Genomic DNA, 19,248 nt, shown 5'->3' on the forward strand with positions numbered 1-19,248 from the left:
AACTAACCTGGGCGTGTGCAAGTGAAAAATTTGAGCCCTTTCGGCACATGGGTGTTGCTTTTGTTTGGAGAAGGAAGAAATGGCCTTCAACATCATAAGCCAGGGTCCAGGAGTGGCCTTCACAGATACCAGATCTCAATTCCATTCATAATCTGTGGTGGCAACTTAAGATCAACGTGTCTGTGGAGATTGAATCTCCAGACTCTGTTCTTTTGGAAGCAATACAAGTATGAACAGTTTTTGTTATGGTAATATCCATGGGAATATTAAGAGTTTTGTGTGATTTCATCAGGAGGACTAATTACTGTATGTGGCAACTGCACTGTTTTTGAATGGAGGTGAGTGGTGGAAAGGCCCCAGAGAGCAGATCTATCCAGGGAGATTGCAAGCTGAATCAGTCTGTGGTTCGGTGGTTCTATTGACATGCCAGCTCTGCCTGGAAATCAGGATGGAGGGTGGCACCTCAGGGGTTGGTGCAGGGGTGAGTTGTCTCCTCTGCTTTGCTAACTCGTGGATAGCGGTCATCGTCTTGGCCAGTCTGCACTGGAACTTATCTACTACATTGTGGGACATGCCTGTGCTGGGCAGAGGGAGTTGCTGTTGGGGAGTGGTTTGTCTGCTGGGTCCATTTTTGACCTAGGCACCAAAAAGGCAAAGCAAGGTTACACTTAACATACAATGACCCAAGAAACAAATTCACAATAACAAAATAATACAAAACAAAAAGCAAGACAAAACATCAGCGCCAGAGGAACAGCTATTACTTCTGTATACCCGAAGGGTGCTGTCTTCCCGCAACTTAACTCTAAGCAGTATGGCACCCAAGAAAGGTGGGTTTGGTGTACCGATCGGAAATATCTGCTCTGCATGGAATAATCTTTAATGCAGAGATCACGTTCGTACTGCTTACTTCCGAGCCCAAACAACCACCCTAAACACCAGACCCAATCACGGCACACTTCCTGTTTGGATCAGCTGACACGTACGGCCAATGAAAGTGCCTATGCACAAAATCCACCCATTCAAAAACAGAGAACAGGCGTGCATGTTAACACCCACAACTTAACAGAGCGTGAGACTTAAAACAATCAATACAATGATGGGTGATCCATCACAATCACATGTTTGGTGAAAATACTGACATACAACCAACTGACATACAACCAACAATACTCAGCAGTTTTCATCAGTGGTGTTGATGAAGATGATGGTGACAGAAGACCACAACAATGGATATATACAGTGCATCACTTTTCCACATTTTGTTATGTTACAGCCTTATTCAAAAATAGATTTAAAAAAATTCCCTCAGACCCCATAATGACAACAAAAGTTGACCTTATTAAAAATGAAAAAACTGAGAAAGGACTTGGATATAAGCAGGCTTTGCTCAATATTTTGTTGATGCACCTTTGGCTGCAATTACAACCTGAAGTTGAATATGATGCCATCCAGGATGTCTCTGTGCTGCAGTCATCTTTCCCTCTATCCTGTCTCCCTGTTCCTGCAGTTTAAAAACATTCTCAGGATTGTACACACTGTAGCTGGTATTTTGGCCCTTCTCAAGATCTGTGATGTTTTGAGGACAGATTCTCCATTGGATTCAGGTCTGGAGACTGGCTAGACCACTGCAAAGCCTTGTTATATTTTTTATGTAGCCAGTTCTTTATTGCCAGGGCAGTGTGTTTGGGATCATTGTCATGCTGGTAGATTCAGCCACTTTTCATCTTCAATGCTGGTAGCACTGGTAGAGAGAAATTTAGCAGAGTAAAATCTTGATCCAGCTATTATTCTGCACCGTCCAGCAAATGCTTGAAATTGATTGTGTGATGTGTGTTGTCCTAAAATGTGTAAATTATGTTTGTTGTTTGTTTTGCTTTATTAAAAGGCTTCAGTTTGTTATATAATGCAAAATACACTTACTGCAGTTTTGTATTATACAGTATTTAAAATAAAAAGCTAAATTTTTGGATATCTATATTTTCAGATTACAAGAAATATCTGGGTATATCTTATTCTTACTAGTGTTGGAAATATGATTTGGGGTTTTATCTCGTGTGCCATTGTGGCCCTCATCTGGACAAGTCAATGTGAAATTTAACTGAATTCCTACATAAAAACTCCTATCAAGACTATTGTGCCCAGGTATTTCCTGATGGCTGCGAATGTGCCCATCAATATCAAAAGTATGATATCAGGAATTTATGAAGTGGGATGTGCTTTAAATTCAGATCTTTCGGATAATCCCGCTACTAAATTAAAAGTGTACTTTTGTTTTTATTTCTTTTCAGTCAGAAATTTACAGTGCGCATAATTAACATGGAGGAAAGTGAAAAGAAAGAAACATTTTTTATTGTCCTTGAAGAACCCAGATGGTTGCAAAGAGGAATCTCAGGTTTGTGTTTGCCTCCATGTTTGTACCTAATTGAGGAACAGTGTCGGGAAGAACTGTGTTACTCAGTATTCTCATTATTTTGATTTCATCCCAAAAATGCAATAAACGTGACCATTCATTGTAAACTTTGTATTTTAATATAATGACTACATTTGGCTGACTGGACAAAGTACATATTTTTTAAAGCATCTAGAAGCAACGTGAAATGCTGACACTGATTGTAGTTTGATTTACTTATACTTATATTTATAAATTCAGAGAAAGTGGGTAATCTAGTAATATATAGTGGATCCATAGTAATATAATGACAAATGCAATTAAAGACTTCCAATATTATGTAATAAATAAAGTAATATAAAGTAATATTAAGTAAAAAGAGCACAATTAGTAAAAAGTAACTTCATTACTTAGAGGAGTAACTTGCCGAATACTGAAGTACATGTATGGAATAAAAAAAAAAAATCATTAGTAACGGCCTTTAAGGCAATATCTATGTTATCCTCATTGACACTGTCATATCATAATGAGGGCATGAGGCACAAGTATACTACTTGGACATATTTATTAAAGAACAGAACAGACTTTGGCTTTGGGGCTGAAGTTAACCAGTGTTGCTGGGTTATAAAATTCAACCAATGCAGACGAGTGATAATGAATCAGTTTTTAGCTAATTGTTCGACAGCATAAATATTTATTGCTCTAAATACACTATTAGTTGGACTGTTAAGATCAGTGGCTCCCAATCTAATTAGCTCCCATAATTCAGCATTGCCTTCCACAATTTCCTTCTCAGGATGCATCTACGCTGAAGAAATCATTATAGAAATAAGAACAAGAAAGGAAATTTAGCAAACTGGTCTGCCAGCATAGTGAGAATTTTTTTATTTTGTTCTTGTAGACCTGTGGTTCTCAAACTATGTTACACCTGGTGGTACTCGACTTCCTCTAATGGTAAACCAGGACACTGAAAATATTGTCTAGGCCCAATAAAGAGATTTTCTTGTCAAGCACTTGTGCCTCGTGCCCTCACATCAGCGTGACAAAACCAATATGGCTTTATTTGTAGGTATGAACTGTTGTTCCTGAATTATGAATATGCTTCTAATCAAAATTTGTATTTTACTTTGATGATTTTACAATATTTTTATTTATAATATGTTTACATCTCTTGGGACAAATAGGTTTATCTGAAACTTCTTTGGTTACTACTATAATTGCTGAAATCTTTGTGTAGACAATGAACCATTCTTAGCACACTCAGAAATGTAAAATGTAAGTCATAGAATAATGCATTTACATTTACATTTACGGCATTTATCAGACGCTCTTATCCAGAGCGACTTACAATCAGTAGTTACAGGGACAGTCCCCCCCTGGAGCAACTTAAGGTTAAGTGTCTTGCTCAGGGACACAATGGTAGTAAGTGGGATTTGAACCTGTGACTCTGTAGTCTTCTGGTTCATAGGCAAGTGTGTTACCCACTAGGCTACTACCATCCCATAATAATGGTTATTGATGTCCTTTATGTCACAAGAAAAACACTGTAGATTTAATCGTTTTAATAAAGTACTAAGTAACAGTTATGCATTTTCATTAGTCTCTAAATGGTTGATGGTTTTTATCAACTGATATTGTTTTATCAACAACATTCATTCCCATCACTGTTCATTTCATTAGAAATATCTATAACCAACAGATATCCTTGTTGGCCAAAATATGCATACATTTGAACCATAATCTCAGTCTCTCAAGGTCACACTAGCACAATGCTTTCCTTCTGGCTTCTTGTGCAGGCATCTTCTACAATCTGTTGTTATTCCTCCTTTCACAGGTTCTGCCAGTCCTGAGCAGGAAGAGGAAAAATGTATAGCTGAAAGGGGGAAGCCAATCTTGGGGGAGTACAGCAGACTAGAAGTCATCATAGAAGACTCATTGGAATTTAAGGTGGATGTGAAAATCTAACATTTATAAGTACAATTTGTTTGTAAGAGGTCATTAATCATGCTTTTTAATTGTTTTCTCTTAGCTTCGTCAGGGAATGTGTCCCAATGGAACGCTTAATGCGGTAAAGTAGATCTACTCTGCTTGTGGGGATTTTGTATGCTGGAATGTGGGGAGAAAAATCTGACCTTTTATAACAGCACTATTCAGGGGGTAACTGGTAGATGTGGTTCACAGAGCACAGTTCAATATGAATAATTAAATCTGCGCTTTAATGTGCAATGTGTAAAATTTGGTCACTGGGTGCTTTTTGTCGGGTGAATATTTTAAATTAAACATTTTTTTTTTCAAGAACATCATTGTTCACTTTGGAACATTAACATCGTACTAGGGGTTTGCAATATGTATCTCACTCACTATCTAATACTTTAATTGTGGTTTTAGCAATGAGATGATCAGCTCATATACGGAACATGCATATTCAGAAACATGCATATATTTCCTACGTAATGTAACAGGAAAGACTAAACCAATGCAAGTGCACAAGTGGCATGGTCAATTTAAGCTTGTGTAGCTGCCTAAAAATAAAAAAAAGCGCAGAGGATACGACCCCCACGATCTTCACCATGTCGGTCCAGGAACTCTGCGCTCTGCTGGCAAGGCTCCCCATGGACTGGCAAGACACGGACAACGACGAGAGCAATGATAACGCGAGTTGGGTGGTCGTGCCGGGATGGCTCCACCCATCGCGCCCATCCATGATCGTTGCAAGGTCCGTGACACCGAGGAGGAACACAGCAACGCGGGGGTAAGCTCTACCCAGACGTCCCCCAGCAGAACGGCAGTGCAGCACCAGCACCCCCCCCCCCCCCCCCCCCCCCCCCCCACCTGCTGCAAAGGACGTCAACCACCCTCCACCCTACACGCCCACCACCATCTCCAGCAACGCCCCCAGCCCCCCGTGGGAAGTACCCATGGTGCCTGGACCCTTCTGCGGCAGTCTGGGATGAGGTGGACACGCCCCAAAGTACCCCTAAGTCCAGCCAGGAGGGTTGCTCCCCCAAAGTTTTATTTTGTGGGGTGCAGTTCAGGTTGGGGGGCTCCTCCTGAGGGGAGGGTGGATGGGGAAGCAACGGAGCTGGGTCCTCCAGTAGCTGGTGAGGAGGGCGGGCCAGGAATGGGCCTGGGCCCGCCCCCAGAGGGCCAGAGTGCCACAGAGCCCCCTGAGAGGCATGAGGACCCAACTGGGACAGGCAGGAAGAGGGCCTGCTTGTCCCAACGGATGCAAAAGGGGCTGGCCAGATGGTCTGGCGAAGCGCCCACACTGGCACCAGGGATGTGCAGCGAGAGGGGCTGCATATGCCCAGAAGGCACCAGCCTGGGGTGCGATGAGCAGTTGCCGGAGGGTTCAGGACCGCCTCCCTGCGTGGTGCAGGGAGAGAAGCTGGTTGCACTGAGACAGGGCCTGCACGTATCCGGGAGGGTCTGCCCTGAATTGTCTGTGCAGGTTGGAGGGTCCGAGGCCACCATGCAGGACCACATCTGGGAGCAAGCCATGGGGTCCGGGTCCTTCAGTGGGAGGACACAGCAGGGCAGGAGCCCTGTGGTTGCTGCCGCCCGCCTCGCCCCCTCATCTGATAAGATTTTACATGGGGACTTGTACAGGTGGCATCCTATGACAGTATAATTCATTGGTTTTATAAAATGATATGGAAGGGTGTCCCAGTACTCATGACAGTATAATGGAAAATCCAACATGTTTGCCGTAATTGGAAATTTTCATGAAATATAGAATACTGAACAAAAATATATTGCCATGCCTATGGTTTTGGGGTTTGTTCATTTGTACTTCTCTGCTGCTTTAAAATAATTTCATCTAGTGGTTCTAGGGTCACATGTGGCTCTTCCATCTTTATGTCGCTCTTTTCATCCATGAGGCTTTGGAAAATAAATAATTATTTAAGTGTACTATATTTTTAGCTGTCTTTTTTATTGTAGTTGGAAGATTTGAAGATTAATGTGATTTTGCAACATTAAAATGCAATGTGTTTAATTTCTGAGTCACAAATGGGAAAATTTACATTTACATTTACAGCATTTATCAGACGCCCTTATCCAGAGCGACTTACAATCAGTAGTTATAGGGACAGTCCCCCCTGGAGCAACTTAGGGTTAAGTGTCTTGCTCAGGGACACAATGGTAGTAAGTGGGATTTGAACCTGGGTCTACTGGTTCATAGGCAAGTGTGTTACCCACTAGGCTACTACCACCTAATGCCGTATATACCCGCCTGGCCACCCCCACCAGAGCTGTTAATCAGTTTGTTCAATTATAGTCTGAAACTTCTTGTGGTGAGTAAACAGTTGTTTGCAATATTTAGTTTTTAATAATTTAAAATCATTAGAGTCAGGGTGACTAGATTTGTAATAATTTAAAATCATTAGAGTCAGGGTGACTAGATTTTTAATCATTTAAAATCATTAGAGTCAGGGTGACTAGATCTCCTCTCTTCACCAAACATGTCCAGCTAGGTTTTTAGACTTGTCTGGGTGATTTTCTAGTCTAGCTAAAAGGACATTCTGGCCATGTTCACCCACTCCAACCCATCCATAAATAAAATAGAACTAGCAACACACTAACCTAGTTCTTAACATAAAAGTTAAGTGAAAGTGAAGTGATTATCATTGTGATACACTGCTCCACAGCACATGCTGCACACAATGAAATGTGTCCTCTGCTTTTAACCATCACCCTTGGTGAGCAGTAGGCAGCCATGACAGCAGTGTGTGGGGACGGTGCTTTGCTCAGTGGCACCATCTGATTACGGGGCTGCTTCCTTAACCGCTAGGCCACCACTGCCCCAAAAGCATTAAAGTAAAAATAATATAATCAGTGTTATCTTCATTTTACATGTCAAAAAGAATGTTCGGCTTCCATTGCTTTCTCTTTTGTGAAAAGTGTTGAAGGTTGCTGACCCCTGATCTACTTGGTTATGGATCCTAGGTGTTAGAATGAACTTCCACTAGATGTAACTAAAGAATTTTAAAGAACTCAGAACCTTCTTTCATAGGAAATATTTCGATTTTAAAAGGCCTGTGTGAACACTGGTTTTTCACGAGCCAGAAATGTATTTTTTCACTTTATGCAAAAGACCAGTGAGCAGACCTGAAATAAACAGATACACAAAATAAATTAGTATATCTGGCACATCATGAAATGGGCAACTACTATGCAGCATGACGAACTAGCATAGCATTGAAAACACTAACGCTCATTTACGGGAAAATAAATACACATTATACTCAGACATCTGCTGAAAATATACATGTAATTATGCTTATGAATTGGTGTTAATAAAAACGGTATTATTATGCAGGTCATAATAATAATTGTAATATAAAAACACAAGCTGGACTGAAAAAAAAACAGTAAAATTCTAGTTAACTCTAGTATAACCACATGCATGTTATATCAGCTGGGAAAACTATTTGATTGTCATCCAAACTCATCTGGTAATAATGCCTGTTCTTATTGACAAAAAATTAACTTTTTTAAATACATTTTCATATCAGCACCAATGTGCTCCATCCTGTAAAGGGTATTAAGTGATCAGAGCTTAAAATCATGTAACTGATGCTCTTTTATATTCTATCAAAATGTAATATGTTACACAGTGTAAATAATTAATCTCATTGTCATTTTGCTGTTCAGGCTACAGTGGATCAGCTGCTGAAGGACACAAGTATGGCTGTTGTAATTGGCACACATTCTTGGAAGGAGCAGTTTATTGAAGCCGTAACAGTAAATGCAGGTCTGTATGAAGCAAGCGGAGTCCCTTTTTAACTCACACAAGCCTGCTATGTGTACCGCAGTAAGGCCTAGATTACTTTTTATTTATATCTGCATGGTTAATGGTCATAATCAATAGATTTGTAGATTTAATAAAAATATGTCTGTACATGTACACATCCACCCTGTAAAAAATAAAAAAATTGGGAAAACGTACAAATTTAAGGCTACTGGCTGCAAATTTTTTGAGCATTTGAGAGAACTTAAAAAAGGCTTGCAAGCACCACCTTTAATACTCATTGCTTATTTTAAAGGATTTAAAGGCTCAAAGTCAGACTTTTTTGTTTTTCTGAAGCACGCCAGAGCCTATATTATAGATTTATATTTTGGTTTATATTTGGTTTTAAGTAACTAGCAGAAAGTCATTTTGTTAGATTTTGGACATGATTATTTCATTCTTCGACATCCAATGTGTGATTTAAGTGTTTGAGATGGATATGTTGAAGGAATTTTTTCAAAATGTAAACTTCTAAAATGTTTTTAAAGAAATTAATTCATGGTCAATGTTCCTGATTGGACCAATCTTCCATGACAAACCTCTTCTGCTGGAAAACATAGAGGAAACCTAACACAACCTATCCATAGGACATGATTTAAAAAATAAGTTTCATAATCATGAACATTTACAAAGTTACAAGTGTTTAAAAGTTACCAGGTGTATTATACAATTTTAAATAAACTTTTCAATAGTGCTAAATCTGTTACTTCCTGTAGGTGAAGGAGAGGAAGGGGAAGAAGGCCGAAGTCCGTCTTGCTGTGACTACTTCATTCATGTTTTTACTGTATTTTGGAAGATTCTGTTCGCCTTTATGCCACCCACCGAGTACTGGAATGGATGGGCTTGCTTTGTGGTGTCTATCTGCATTATTGGCCTTCTTACTGCTGTTATTGGTGACCTTGCATCCCACTTTGGCTGCACAGTAGGGTTGCGAGACTCTGTCACTGCAGTGGTGTTTGTGGCCCTAGGCACCTCCATACCTGGTATGTCTGCATATGTGTGCACACACATATTTTCATTAGGCAATAATAGCAAGTTTTTATTTTTTCCATGCACCGAATGCTGCTTTCTGTAGCTATGTTGTTATTCTTTCATTTCCATGATCGTATTTCCTCTTCACAGATACTTTTGCCAGTAAAGTTGCAGCAGTCCAAGACAAATATGCAGATGCATCAGTAGGAAATGTGACAGGCAGCAATGCAGTAAACGTTTTCCTTGGTATCGGAGTTGCGTGGTCAGTGGCAGCCATATACTGGGAGGTCAAGGGCGAAGAATTTCTTGTGGACCCTGGCACCCTGGCATTCTCGGTCACCCTCTTCACCATATTTGCATTCATCAATATAGGCGTGCTTCTCCTCCGACGCAGACCATCCACTGGTGGTGAGCTGGGTGGACCCCGAGTATCAAGGATACTTACCACACTCCTGTTCTTTGGACTCTGGTTCCTCTACATCCTGTTTTCCAGCCTCGAGGCTTACTGCCACATAACTGGCTTTTGAAGGTGAGATGTTTAACAGACTAACAGTATATGCATAAATGTTGTAAAAATACATGATTTACAACGAATACCCTGTAAAACATCTGATGAAACTTTTTGCAGGAATTGAATTATTTTGTCAACTGCAATGGAATGACCTGACAGGGACAAGACACAAGCAGGGTAGATTTATACTTAGCAAGATAGGTGTACACAATCTAGCAATCAGGAGCACACACACACACACACTATCAACACCATGTCAGTGGTGGCCTAGCGGGGCAGTGGTGGCCAAGCGGCCCCATAATCAGAAGGTTGCTGGTTCGAATTCAGAACCACCAAGGTACCACTGAGCAAAGTGCTACTCACTAAGGGTGATGGGTTAAAAGCAGAAGACATATTTCATTGTGTCACCATGTGCTGCAGTGTTTCACAAAATACAATCACTTTACATTTGTGGACCAGAAAAAGGAACCAGAGTACCCTGCAAAGTCAAGCAATGACAGTAACTAATCCAAGACATGCACACACAGCAGATCCACAACATGCGCAGACCATAGATCAATGACATGGGTTGAGATAGAGAGGAATATTTGGAATAAGTGGAAATATTCAAATGAAGAAATATTTCCAACAATTTCTTAAAATACAGGTCCTTCTAAAAAAATTAGCATATAAGTTCATTATTTCCTGTAATGTACTGATAAACATTAGACTTTCATATATTTTAGATTCATTACACACAACTGAAGGTAGTTCAAGCCTTTTATAGTTTTAATATTGATGATTTTGGCATACAGCTCATGAAAACCCAACATTCCTATCTCTAAAAATGAGCATATTAGCAAAAAAAAGTGTTTTTAATACAAAAAAAAAAAAGTCAACCTTCAAATAATCATGTTCAGTTATGCACTCAATACTTGGTCAGGAATCCTTTTACAGAAATGACTGCTTCAATGGAATAGTTGTGGCACTGCTGAGGTGTTATGGCCGCTTCGATAGCGGCCTTAAGCTCATCCAGAGTGTTGGGTCTTGCATCTTTCTCTTCACAATATCCCACAGATTCTCTATGGGGTTCAGGTCAGGAGAGTTGGCAGGCCAATTGAGCACAGTAATACCATGGTCAGTAAACCATTTACCAGTGGTTTTGGCACTGTGAGCAGGTGCCAGGTTGCTGAAAAATGAAATCTTCATCTCCATAAAGCTTTTCAGCAGATGGAAGCATGAAGTGCTCCAAAATCTCCTGATAGCTAGCTGCAATGACCCTGCCCTTGATAAAACACAGTGGACCAACACCAGCAGCTGACATGGCACCCCAGACCATCACTGACTGTGGGTACTTGACACTGGACTTCAGGCATTTTGGCATTTCCCTCTGCCCAGTCTTCCTCCAGACTCTGGCACCTTGATTTCCGAATGACATGCAAATTTTGCTTTCATTTCTCTGTAGCCCAGGTCAGGCGCTTCTGCCGCTGTTTCTGGTTCAAAAGTGGCTTGATCTGGGGAGGGCGGCACCTGTAGCCCATTTCCTGCACACGCCTGTGCACGGTGGCTCTGGATGTTTCTACTCCAGACTCAGTCCACTGCTTCCGCAGGTCCCCCAAGGTCTGGAATCGGTCCTTCTCCACAATCTTCCTCAGGGTCCGGTCACCTCTTCTAGTTGTGCTGCGTTTTCTGCCACACTTTTTCCTTCCCACAGAGGTGCCTTGATACAGCACTCTGGGAACAGCCTGTTCATTTCTTGCTTGCTTGCTTGGGTGTCAATGATGACCTTCTGGACAGCAGTCAGGTCTGCAGTCTTAGCCATGAACGCGGTTTGGAGTAATGAACCAGGCTGGGAGTTTTTAAAAGCCTCAGGAATCTTTTGCAGGTGTTTAGAGTTAATTAGTTGATTCAGGTGATTAGATTTAGAGAACCTTTTCATGATATGTTAATTTTTTGAGATGGGAACTTTTCATGAGCTGTATGCCAAAATCATCAATATTAAAACAATAAGAGGCTTGAACTACATTCAGATGTGTGTAATGAATCTAAAGTATATGAAAGTCTAATGTTTATCAGTACATTACAGGAAATAATGAACTTTATCACAATATGCAATTTTTTTGACAAGGACCTGTATATGACACTGCAGCAATAGTAAAATTAAGGAGATAAAAATGCTGCCATACTTTAATATATAGATTTATAATCAGTTTGTAGGTTTTTGTTAATTTAGGTGTAATCGTATAAGAGGCTATGTGTAAGACCCTGTTATGGGGGTGAAGGCATTGAACGTAATGCAACTAATTACTTCTGATACTAAGTAATGTAAGAATGGACATCACAGGAGCATGTTTTTTACATGCCTTTTGTCTGAGACATTCCTGTGTCAATAGTTGTGCGTGAAGATTGAACACCTCTGTTTTACATGACTTTTGTCTGAGACATTCCTGTGTCAATAGTTGTGTGTGAAGATTCAACACCTCTGTTTTACATGCCTTTTGTCTGACGGCAACGTGTGAAGTGTCAGCCGCCAGGACCGCTCACTCTCTTTGTCTTCCCCAAATGGGAGGCACCGGGGGCGTGACATCAGAAACAACAGGTTCTGATTGGTCAGTGACAACTTCCTGTAGGCCAGTGACAACTTCCTGTAGGCCAGGGGTATAAAGGTCTGCTCACATGTGGAAAAAGGGACTGAGCTTTCTTGCTCAGGGGTTTTTCCATCGGAAGCCAGAAGGCTTCTGAGTCTTTCTCTCTCCCTCTCTCTCTCTCTCCCCCTTTACTCTTTCTTCTCATTTTTATTTTCTCTGTAACCTTGGTACCTTTTTACATTCAATATTCACATGTAACTACAATAATTATTTACTGGTGTTAATAAATTAGAAACTGTTCATTTTTAACCTATATTGTGCCATGCCTCTTTCTGCCAGGTAACATCAAGTTGGAGTGGTTGAATACAGTGCTTTTGTGTGGAGGGAGAAAGAGTTTTTCTACACACTCTGTTCTCTCTCACACCACATGGTCGTTTTTTACAGTAATAAAATAAATATGATTACCCTTCAAACTCATATTACTCTTGGATTAATCTGTGCCTTTTACTTGTTGTATGCACACAATAATGTAATGGAGTCAGCCAGGAAACAACAGCAAGATATCTTCTTACATATCAGAACCAATGATCAGCATAAAAAAAGCATAAAACTTAATGGAAGAACTGGAAAAGAAAGAGAGCACTGACACGTCACTCCAGACAAGACAGAACTTCTGCTATATGCTGTAAATGTAGAGAGGTCACAGAGGAGTTCACCTGGATTGGTTTGTGGAGTTCCTGGATTGGTTTGTGTTAATTGAGGAGACATATAGACCAATAGGGGGGTTGAAATTAATCGATTAGATCGCGACGACATTGTTTGGTGATTTTCTGGCAGCAGTATAAAAATTCTAGTTAAAAGAAGTGCTGGTAGTGACTGCAAACTGATCTGAGTGCAGTGTCGCTCCGGTTAGGAGTTTGGACGTTCGAAATGAACCCCCTCTGAACATTTGATTGGTGCTTGTATGACTCTGTTTAATGCTCGTTGTTGTTTAGCGTGTTGGGAATGTTGCATGCAGCAGTCATTTGACGCTGGTGCTGAACCCTCATGTGGACGCTTTGAGTTGCTACAATGAGCAGAAAAACTGTTGGCATTCAGTCCACGTTCACCTGCCACCAGAAAAACGCCTGGTTCAGACATCCGTGTGAATGAGGCCTTAACTCTCATATCATCTCACATCTGCCCACTGGAACACAAATTTGCTCCATTGTGCAGCCTACAGTAACAAAATGTCTCCCTGCATTTATAATGGTTACCATGCCAGTAGTGAGCGCAGTTATCCCATTTCATTTATTTTCAAGGCACTTACACCCTCCCATACCTGTAGCACCAGCTAACTCCAGAACACCCAAATCACATACAATGATGTGTGTGGTGTCTTCATTCGTTTTCCAGCTATTTGTGTAATCGCACTGTGATCAGATTTTCTTCTTTTGCAGATAGAATCTCAGTGCAACAGAACAAAGACATGCAGCTAAAGGAACTGGAGACTTCAGGGCAACATTTCCTTATCTCATAATCTACCTGTGGAGTGCTGCTGTTCTCTCACTCTTCTAACGGAGGATATGGCCCTGCTGTTCTGAAGTCTCAAGTGGACTGAGCAGGGAATGAAACATGTCAGAAGCTTCTGTGAATGTTGAGAATGAATTACACGAACATCAGGCCTTGTTACCTAAATTTGATGACGTGTGTGGTCATTAGACACACGCGTGCGCACACACACACACACTCAACATCACTTGGTGTAAAAATTACTCTTGTTCATATATCAGTGGAACAAGAGACTGCTGCTTTCTGTTGTATAGAAGGAGCATTTGTCCACTAAAATGTCCAGTCCACCTTAACACAACAACTGTATAAATATATTAAAATGATTATGAATTTTGTTGGTACTGTAATGTGGAAAATGCATTATTTTGAAATCTGATGGTCTTGTAAAATGATGATCCAACTGATGACAACAGGATTGCAAATCAACAAACAATAAATCAATTTTAAAAAATCCAAAAACACCACTATCGTTGTTTCTGACGCCCTGCAACTGTAGTTATATAATACTCTGATTCCCATGAGAGACAACAATATTCAATACAACTGTAAAATTAGCATCTAATTTACAATGTCCTGCTTTGTGAGGTGGCAACACATCATCACTCATCACACAATAGTCATGCAATCCGAAGTGCAGGAATTAAAGCCACATTTCTAAATATGATGTCATTTTACAAGAGTGAAAATTAGGTGCCACTGAGCAAGATTCCGTCCCCACGCGCCTGTCATGGCAGCCCACTGCTCACCAAGGGTGATGGTTAAATAGAGGACACATTTCACTGTGTGCTGTGTATCGTAATGACAATCACTTCACTTTCACATCCAGTGGTACAGGAGGGCACAACTAAATGATGTGATAAAAGCACATGAGATTTGCGCTCAGCGAAAAAAAAAATTCTTTTTTATTTTTTTAAATATTATTATTATTTTTCAGCGTGTTGCCAGTGGCAGCCACTTCTTCAGAAAGGCCACCAGTGACGACTGATTTCCGATCAATTTCACATAATTAAAAATAAAACATGGCACCAAGAGATTTTGTTGAATTAGTTTAATAGATTTAATTAAAGTAGGTAAGCAGGTGTCTTTAAATACATGTGATCTACCAAGTACAACAAACCCACAGAAGCAGTCGTGGTGTTAAAAGTCCTGAAAAGAAAAACCAATGAGACTGAAACCTGCAAACCAAACTGCCTGCGTGGTGGGGAAATATAAATCCTCCAATCGCTCTTCAGTCTGAGTGAGCCGACATGGCACACAGAATTACCATCCTGGAGAGTCGTTATCACTGCTGTACGATATCTACACTTGGAAGCTCTAAGAAAGAGACAGTGTGACAGTGTCATTGGTGCCAGAATGTTCTCTGTGAAGGAAAATACAACTGACAAATATTTTAATATGCAGGTAACAGATTCATGTTTCTAGAAGAGTTTCTTCAAAAGCTTGAATACATTAAAGAGGAAAAACATACCAAAGTTGTTCTCATTAACACACAGTCAACAAAAAGCATAAATCTGAGTGACATTAAATGTCTACAAAGTTACAAGTGAAAGAAGAGCAGAAGAGGGTGTGTGAGATGAGTGCCCATCATCATCATCAGCATTCACACAGTGCTGTAGTGTAGGAGAGCAATCTTGCACAGGCCACCATCTTATTCTCCTTTGGCACAGAGAGTCTTGGAGTTTCTTAAAAGTCATTGCGAGACGCTCCCAGGAAAGTTGCCGTTCCTGTTTTTGTGTGATGAGCCAATTTTTTTGTTTGCACATCCATCAATCATCGCATTCATCTGTCAGATTCATTCCAGCTGTTTACCTCCATCTGGTTTCTGGTCCAGTCGACTCTTACTGCTCTTCACCATGTAAATAAAGTAGGTGAGCGTCTCCTTCTCATTCACTGGAATATTCCGGAAGTGGCGACTCACGGTCTGAACACACACGAGAAGAGCAAGTTACTAAACAGCAAATGAATCCTGTTCTACTCACCATGAATAAAATACCGGTGTCTGACAGAACCTGAAGCCTAAAGAGCCGTTATAGGAGAGGCATTGCCTATTGATTCACTCTGGTAAACTTAAAAACTAAAAAGAATGAATGTGAAGGTCAGAATGTCAAAGAACACATTTGTTCAATAGTCTGTGCACTAGCGTTAACAAGGTCTCATTCGTTCTCTTGGCTCCAGCATAGTACCGGACCAGGACGGTACGAAGTCTCCACCCTCCCAGTCTACAGATTCATGATTTTATGAACTCTGTCTGCATGAACGACCATCAGGTTACACACCTCAGCTGTCTTGCCTTCCAGTATATGCTAACCACCAACATGGAAATAAACACGTTTTTCACATTTGTATATGATTTTCTAAATCACATAGAAATAAAGATGTCACATAAAACCCCCTTTACAAATCTCAACATGGTGATCGGTGTCCTACCTCAGCCAACTGGGCCTTGTTGAGTCCAGGCCTGGTTTGGAGTTTGTAGTGCCTCTTATAGCGTCGCAGTGTGTTCACCTGCAGCTGAAACAGATCCACCTGCAAAACAGGCGCAGTAAAGCCCTTCAGAGCGTGATCATAGCATCATTTGGTTTGTGTGTGGTTTGCATTTACAAGCCTATGGTTAAAGTTAAAGTGAAGTGATTGTCACACGTGATACACAGCAGTGCAGCACACGGTGCACACAGTGAAATTTGTCCTCTGCATTTAACCCATCACCCTTGGTGAGCAGTGGGCAGCCATGACAGGCGCCCGGGGAGCAGTGCGTGGGGACGGTGCTTTGCTCAGTGGCACCTCAGTGGTACCTTGGCGGATCGGGATTCGAACCAGCAACCTTCTGATTACGGGGCTGCTTCCTTAACCACTAGGCCACCACTGCCCCACCTGAAAGAACCCCACCTGAAAGGACTCCAAACTTATTTTTATGTCGTTGAATGGAAAACTTTTGAATGTATATGTTAACAAATAAAGTCTAAAACAGAAGAAGTCAGTACGTTCCATGGACATTTCACATCATTTCTATCCCATAGGAAAATGTCAATAATGGCCATTCTGTCAAAGATCACACTTGTCCCCGACCCCACAAATACAATGTTAATGCATACAAAAGTTGTCACTTTTGTATTTAACTTGACAAGCAAAGCACCGTCCCCACACACTGCTCCCCGGGCGCCTGTCATGGCTGCCCACTGCTCACCAAGGGTGATGGTTAAAAGCAGAGGACACATTTTGTTGTGTCACCATGTGCTGTGCTGCAGTGTTTCACAATGACAATCAGTTCACTTTCACCTTTTTCGCAATATATCACATCAACTACAAGATCTTAGTTTAATTTTTGAAGATGACTGAGAAAATGACAAATCTCATGTCTCCTTTGTACAAGAGGAGAAATATCTAGGTGGAATCTCCAAAGTATGCATTTTGACCCTATAAGGACCCAAACTGCAGGTACCACTGTAATCTGCAGATTTGTCCTTCCCAGTCTCCAAGCATGCAGGCCAGCAAGATTTTTTTTTTTTTTTGCCGTTTTCCTGTTAATTTGTGTTTTGTTCGGGTAGATGCTCGGCCCATTACACGTTTAGTGGGTGGTTAACTGAGAGAAACTGAAGCCAAATCTCATGGGAATCAGAGTATTATATATTTTCAGCAAATCTGAAAAAAGGCTTAAACTTGCTGGGGAGTGTAAAGATTGGACTCCGGAGCATTGGAAGAAGGTTATGTGGTCTGATGAGTCCAGATGTTCCATCATGCCCACTTCCTACTATACAGGCCTGCTGTGATCTGCAGTTGTTGTCTCTGTGAGCTTCTGCAGTGTCACATCACAGCAAATGTGTAATAAGAGCTAAAAGCGATCAGACAAAATCTTAAAGGGTGTGAATTATATATATTGTTATAAGGATATGAGATGACATAACATGATATGAAATATTGCACACTCTTCCAAACAATCCACATCCGGAGGCATGGGATGAAATGACAATGTGACATTTCTAGCATTTAGTATTTAACTTCCTCAATCTATTCAGTTGCGTCACTTAATGTTACAGTAAAATTGTGAAATGTCCCTCACCTCAGGCACCTCGACATCGTGGTCGGGAGACTCCCCACCATCATCGCTGGTCTTCCTCTTTCTTTTGTTCCGAACACTTTGAATGAAGTTCTTGTGAAAGTCACAGATGTACAGATGTCGAACCTGTGACAAAATGAGACTTTTAATAAACTGTAACCCTCTTCCTCCTGTCCTAGTGTGCGGTCGGGGTCATTCGGGGTCACCTGCAAGCCAGTCAGTTAAACGCTGCGCCAGAAAAACAGAAATCCTGCTCACAATCATTCAGAGGATTATAATCTCTTACATACAAACATTCTACAGCAATCAAAATCCTCCACGGAGTGATGTACAGCGGCAAAAAGTAAAAATGAAGAGTACCGGGGTAGTAGCAGCCTAGCGGGTAACACACTCGCCTATGAACCAGAAGACCCAGGTTCAAATCTCCCTTACTACCATCATGTCCCTGAGCAAGACACTGAACCCTGAGAGTCTCCAGGGGGACTGTCCCTGGTGGCAGGAAACGGACCCGTATCCCGATCCGCCACGGTGCCACGGACACTGCTGTCCAAGGGTGATGGTTAAAAGCAGAGTGAGATTTTTGTGCTGCGGTCACTTCACTTCCCACTACTGGTCGTAAGGCGCTCTGGATAAGGGCGTAAACGTAAAAACGAACAGTACAGGGGCGGTAGTGGCCTGGCAGGTTCTGCGTCCCCCTGTCCCTGTAGGAGCATCTGATAAGCGTGTGTGGAGTCAGCATGTTCTGAGGAACATTTGGGCCTCGGTTCCAGAGAGAGAGAGGGGGGCTGCTCGTACTTACACTCTTGTCGTTGTCCAATTTGAGCTTCTTTTGGGAAATGCTCTTCTGTATCCGCTTGCTGAAGGAGGCGTTTCCAGCCGATCGGCCGCAGCGCTCCCCATCATCGATCAAACAACAACTTTGCCCATAAAACGGTGGAGCAGGCGGCCCGTCGTGACTGTCCTCTTCCGTGCTAAACCCATTCATAATGGAGCCCTCGAAATCCGGGCGACTTCTTCACTCAGCCGGCCCGTACTAGCGAACAATCCGCCGAACGTCGCGAAGTTGTGCAGCGGACGCGAGACGCGAACTTCCTACAAACGCCTGAAGAACTTCACGAAGTCGCACATTTTCAAGTTCGTGCGGTTTGCTTACGCGACAAAGTTTCCTGCCCGACCAACAAGCTAAAATTAGCGACGTTTGCTAACCGGTTAGAAAAGCCCTCAAATAAACGTACCGGCCCCGGCGAAAAGGACGCGTGTTACGTGCATTTAGTCGTGCTGAGCTCGTGTTTACAGCGCAGCTGAAGAGTCTCTTAAAAAGCAGGAAATTTGGAAAACTTAATGAATGGGCTGACTAGCAGCGTCCAGCAGCATTAGCAGCCTGCTCCGAAAGCCTCGGTACAATGGAGC

The 19,248-nt window shown here is 41.6% G+C and overlaps 2 protein-coding genes across 4 annotated transcripts in view; one reads left to right on the top strand and one right to left on the bottom strand.

Annotated features, from left to right (window-relative positions):
• Positions 1–14,243, top strand: part of slc8a2a (solute carrier family 8 member 2a) — a 44,207-nt gene extending 29,964 nt beyond the window's left edge. The window contains exons 8-14 of the mRNA XM_028983097.1: positions 2,292–2,395; positions 4,227–4,339; positions 4,422–4,460; positions 8,048–8,147; positions 8,900–9,166; positions 9,306–9,684; positions 13,673–14,243. Of these exons, the coding sequence (XP_028838930.1) occupies positions 2,292–2,395; positions 4,227–4,339; positions 4,422–4,460; positions 8,048–8,147; positions 8,900–9,166; positions 9,306–9,682 (1,000 nt within the window). The 3' untranslated portion in view covers positions 9,683–9,684; positions 13,673–14,243. The remainder of the gene's footprint in view (positions 1–2,291; positions 2,396–4,226; positions 4,340–4,421; positions 4,461–8,047; positions 8,148–8,899; positions 9,167–9,305; positions 9,685–13,672) is intronic.
• On the bottom strand, positions 285–19,248 carry sap30l (sap30-like). 3 transcript variants are annotated; one of them, XM_028983098.1, is made up of 5 exons: positions 18,638–19,248; positions 17,842–17,964; positions 16,212–16,310; positions 15,594–15,705; positions 285–636 (listed from the first exon to the last, which is right to left on the bottom strand). In XM_028983098.1, the coding sequence occupies exons 1-5, from the start codon at positions 18,821–18,823 to the stop codon at positions 551–553; spliced, it is 606 nt and encodes a 201-aa protein (XP_028838931.1). In that variant the 5' UTR covers positions 18,824–19,248; the 3' UTR covers positions 285–550. The 3 variants fall into 3 exon arrangements, with proteins under 3 accessions (XP_028838931.1, XP_028838932.1, XP_028838933.1); XM_028983099.1 differs by lacking the exon at positions 285–636 and adding an exon at positions 14,818–15,508; XM_028983100.1 differs by lacking the exon at positions 285–636 and having other exon boundaries at positions 14,818–15,705.

Source organism: Denticeps clupeoides, chromosome 6 (genome assembly GCF_900700375.1).
Source record: "Denticeps clupeoides chromosome 6, fDenClu1.1, whole genome shotgun sequence".
Lineage (NCBI taxonomy): Eukaryota > Metazoa > Chordata > Actinopteri > Clupeiformes > Denticipitidae > Denticeps > Denticeps clupeoides.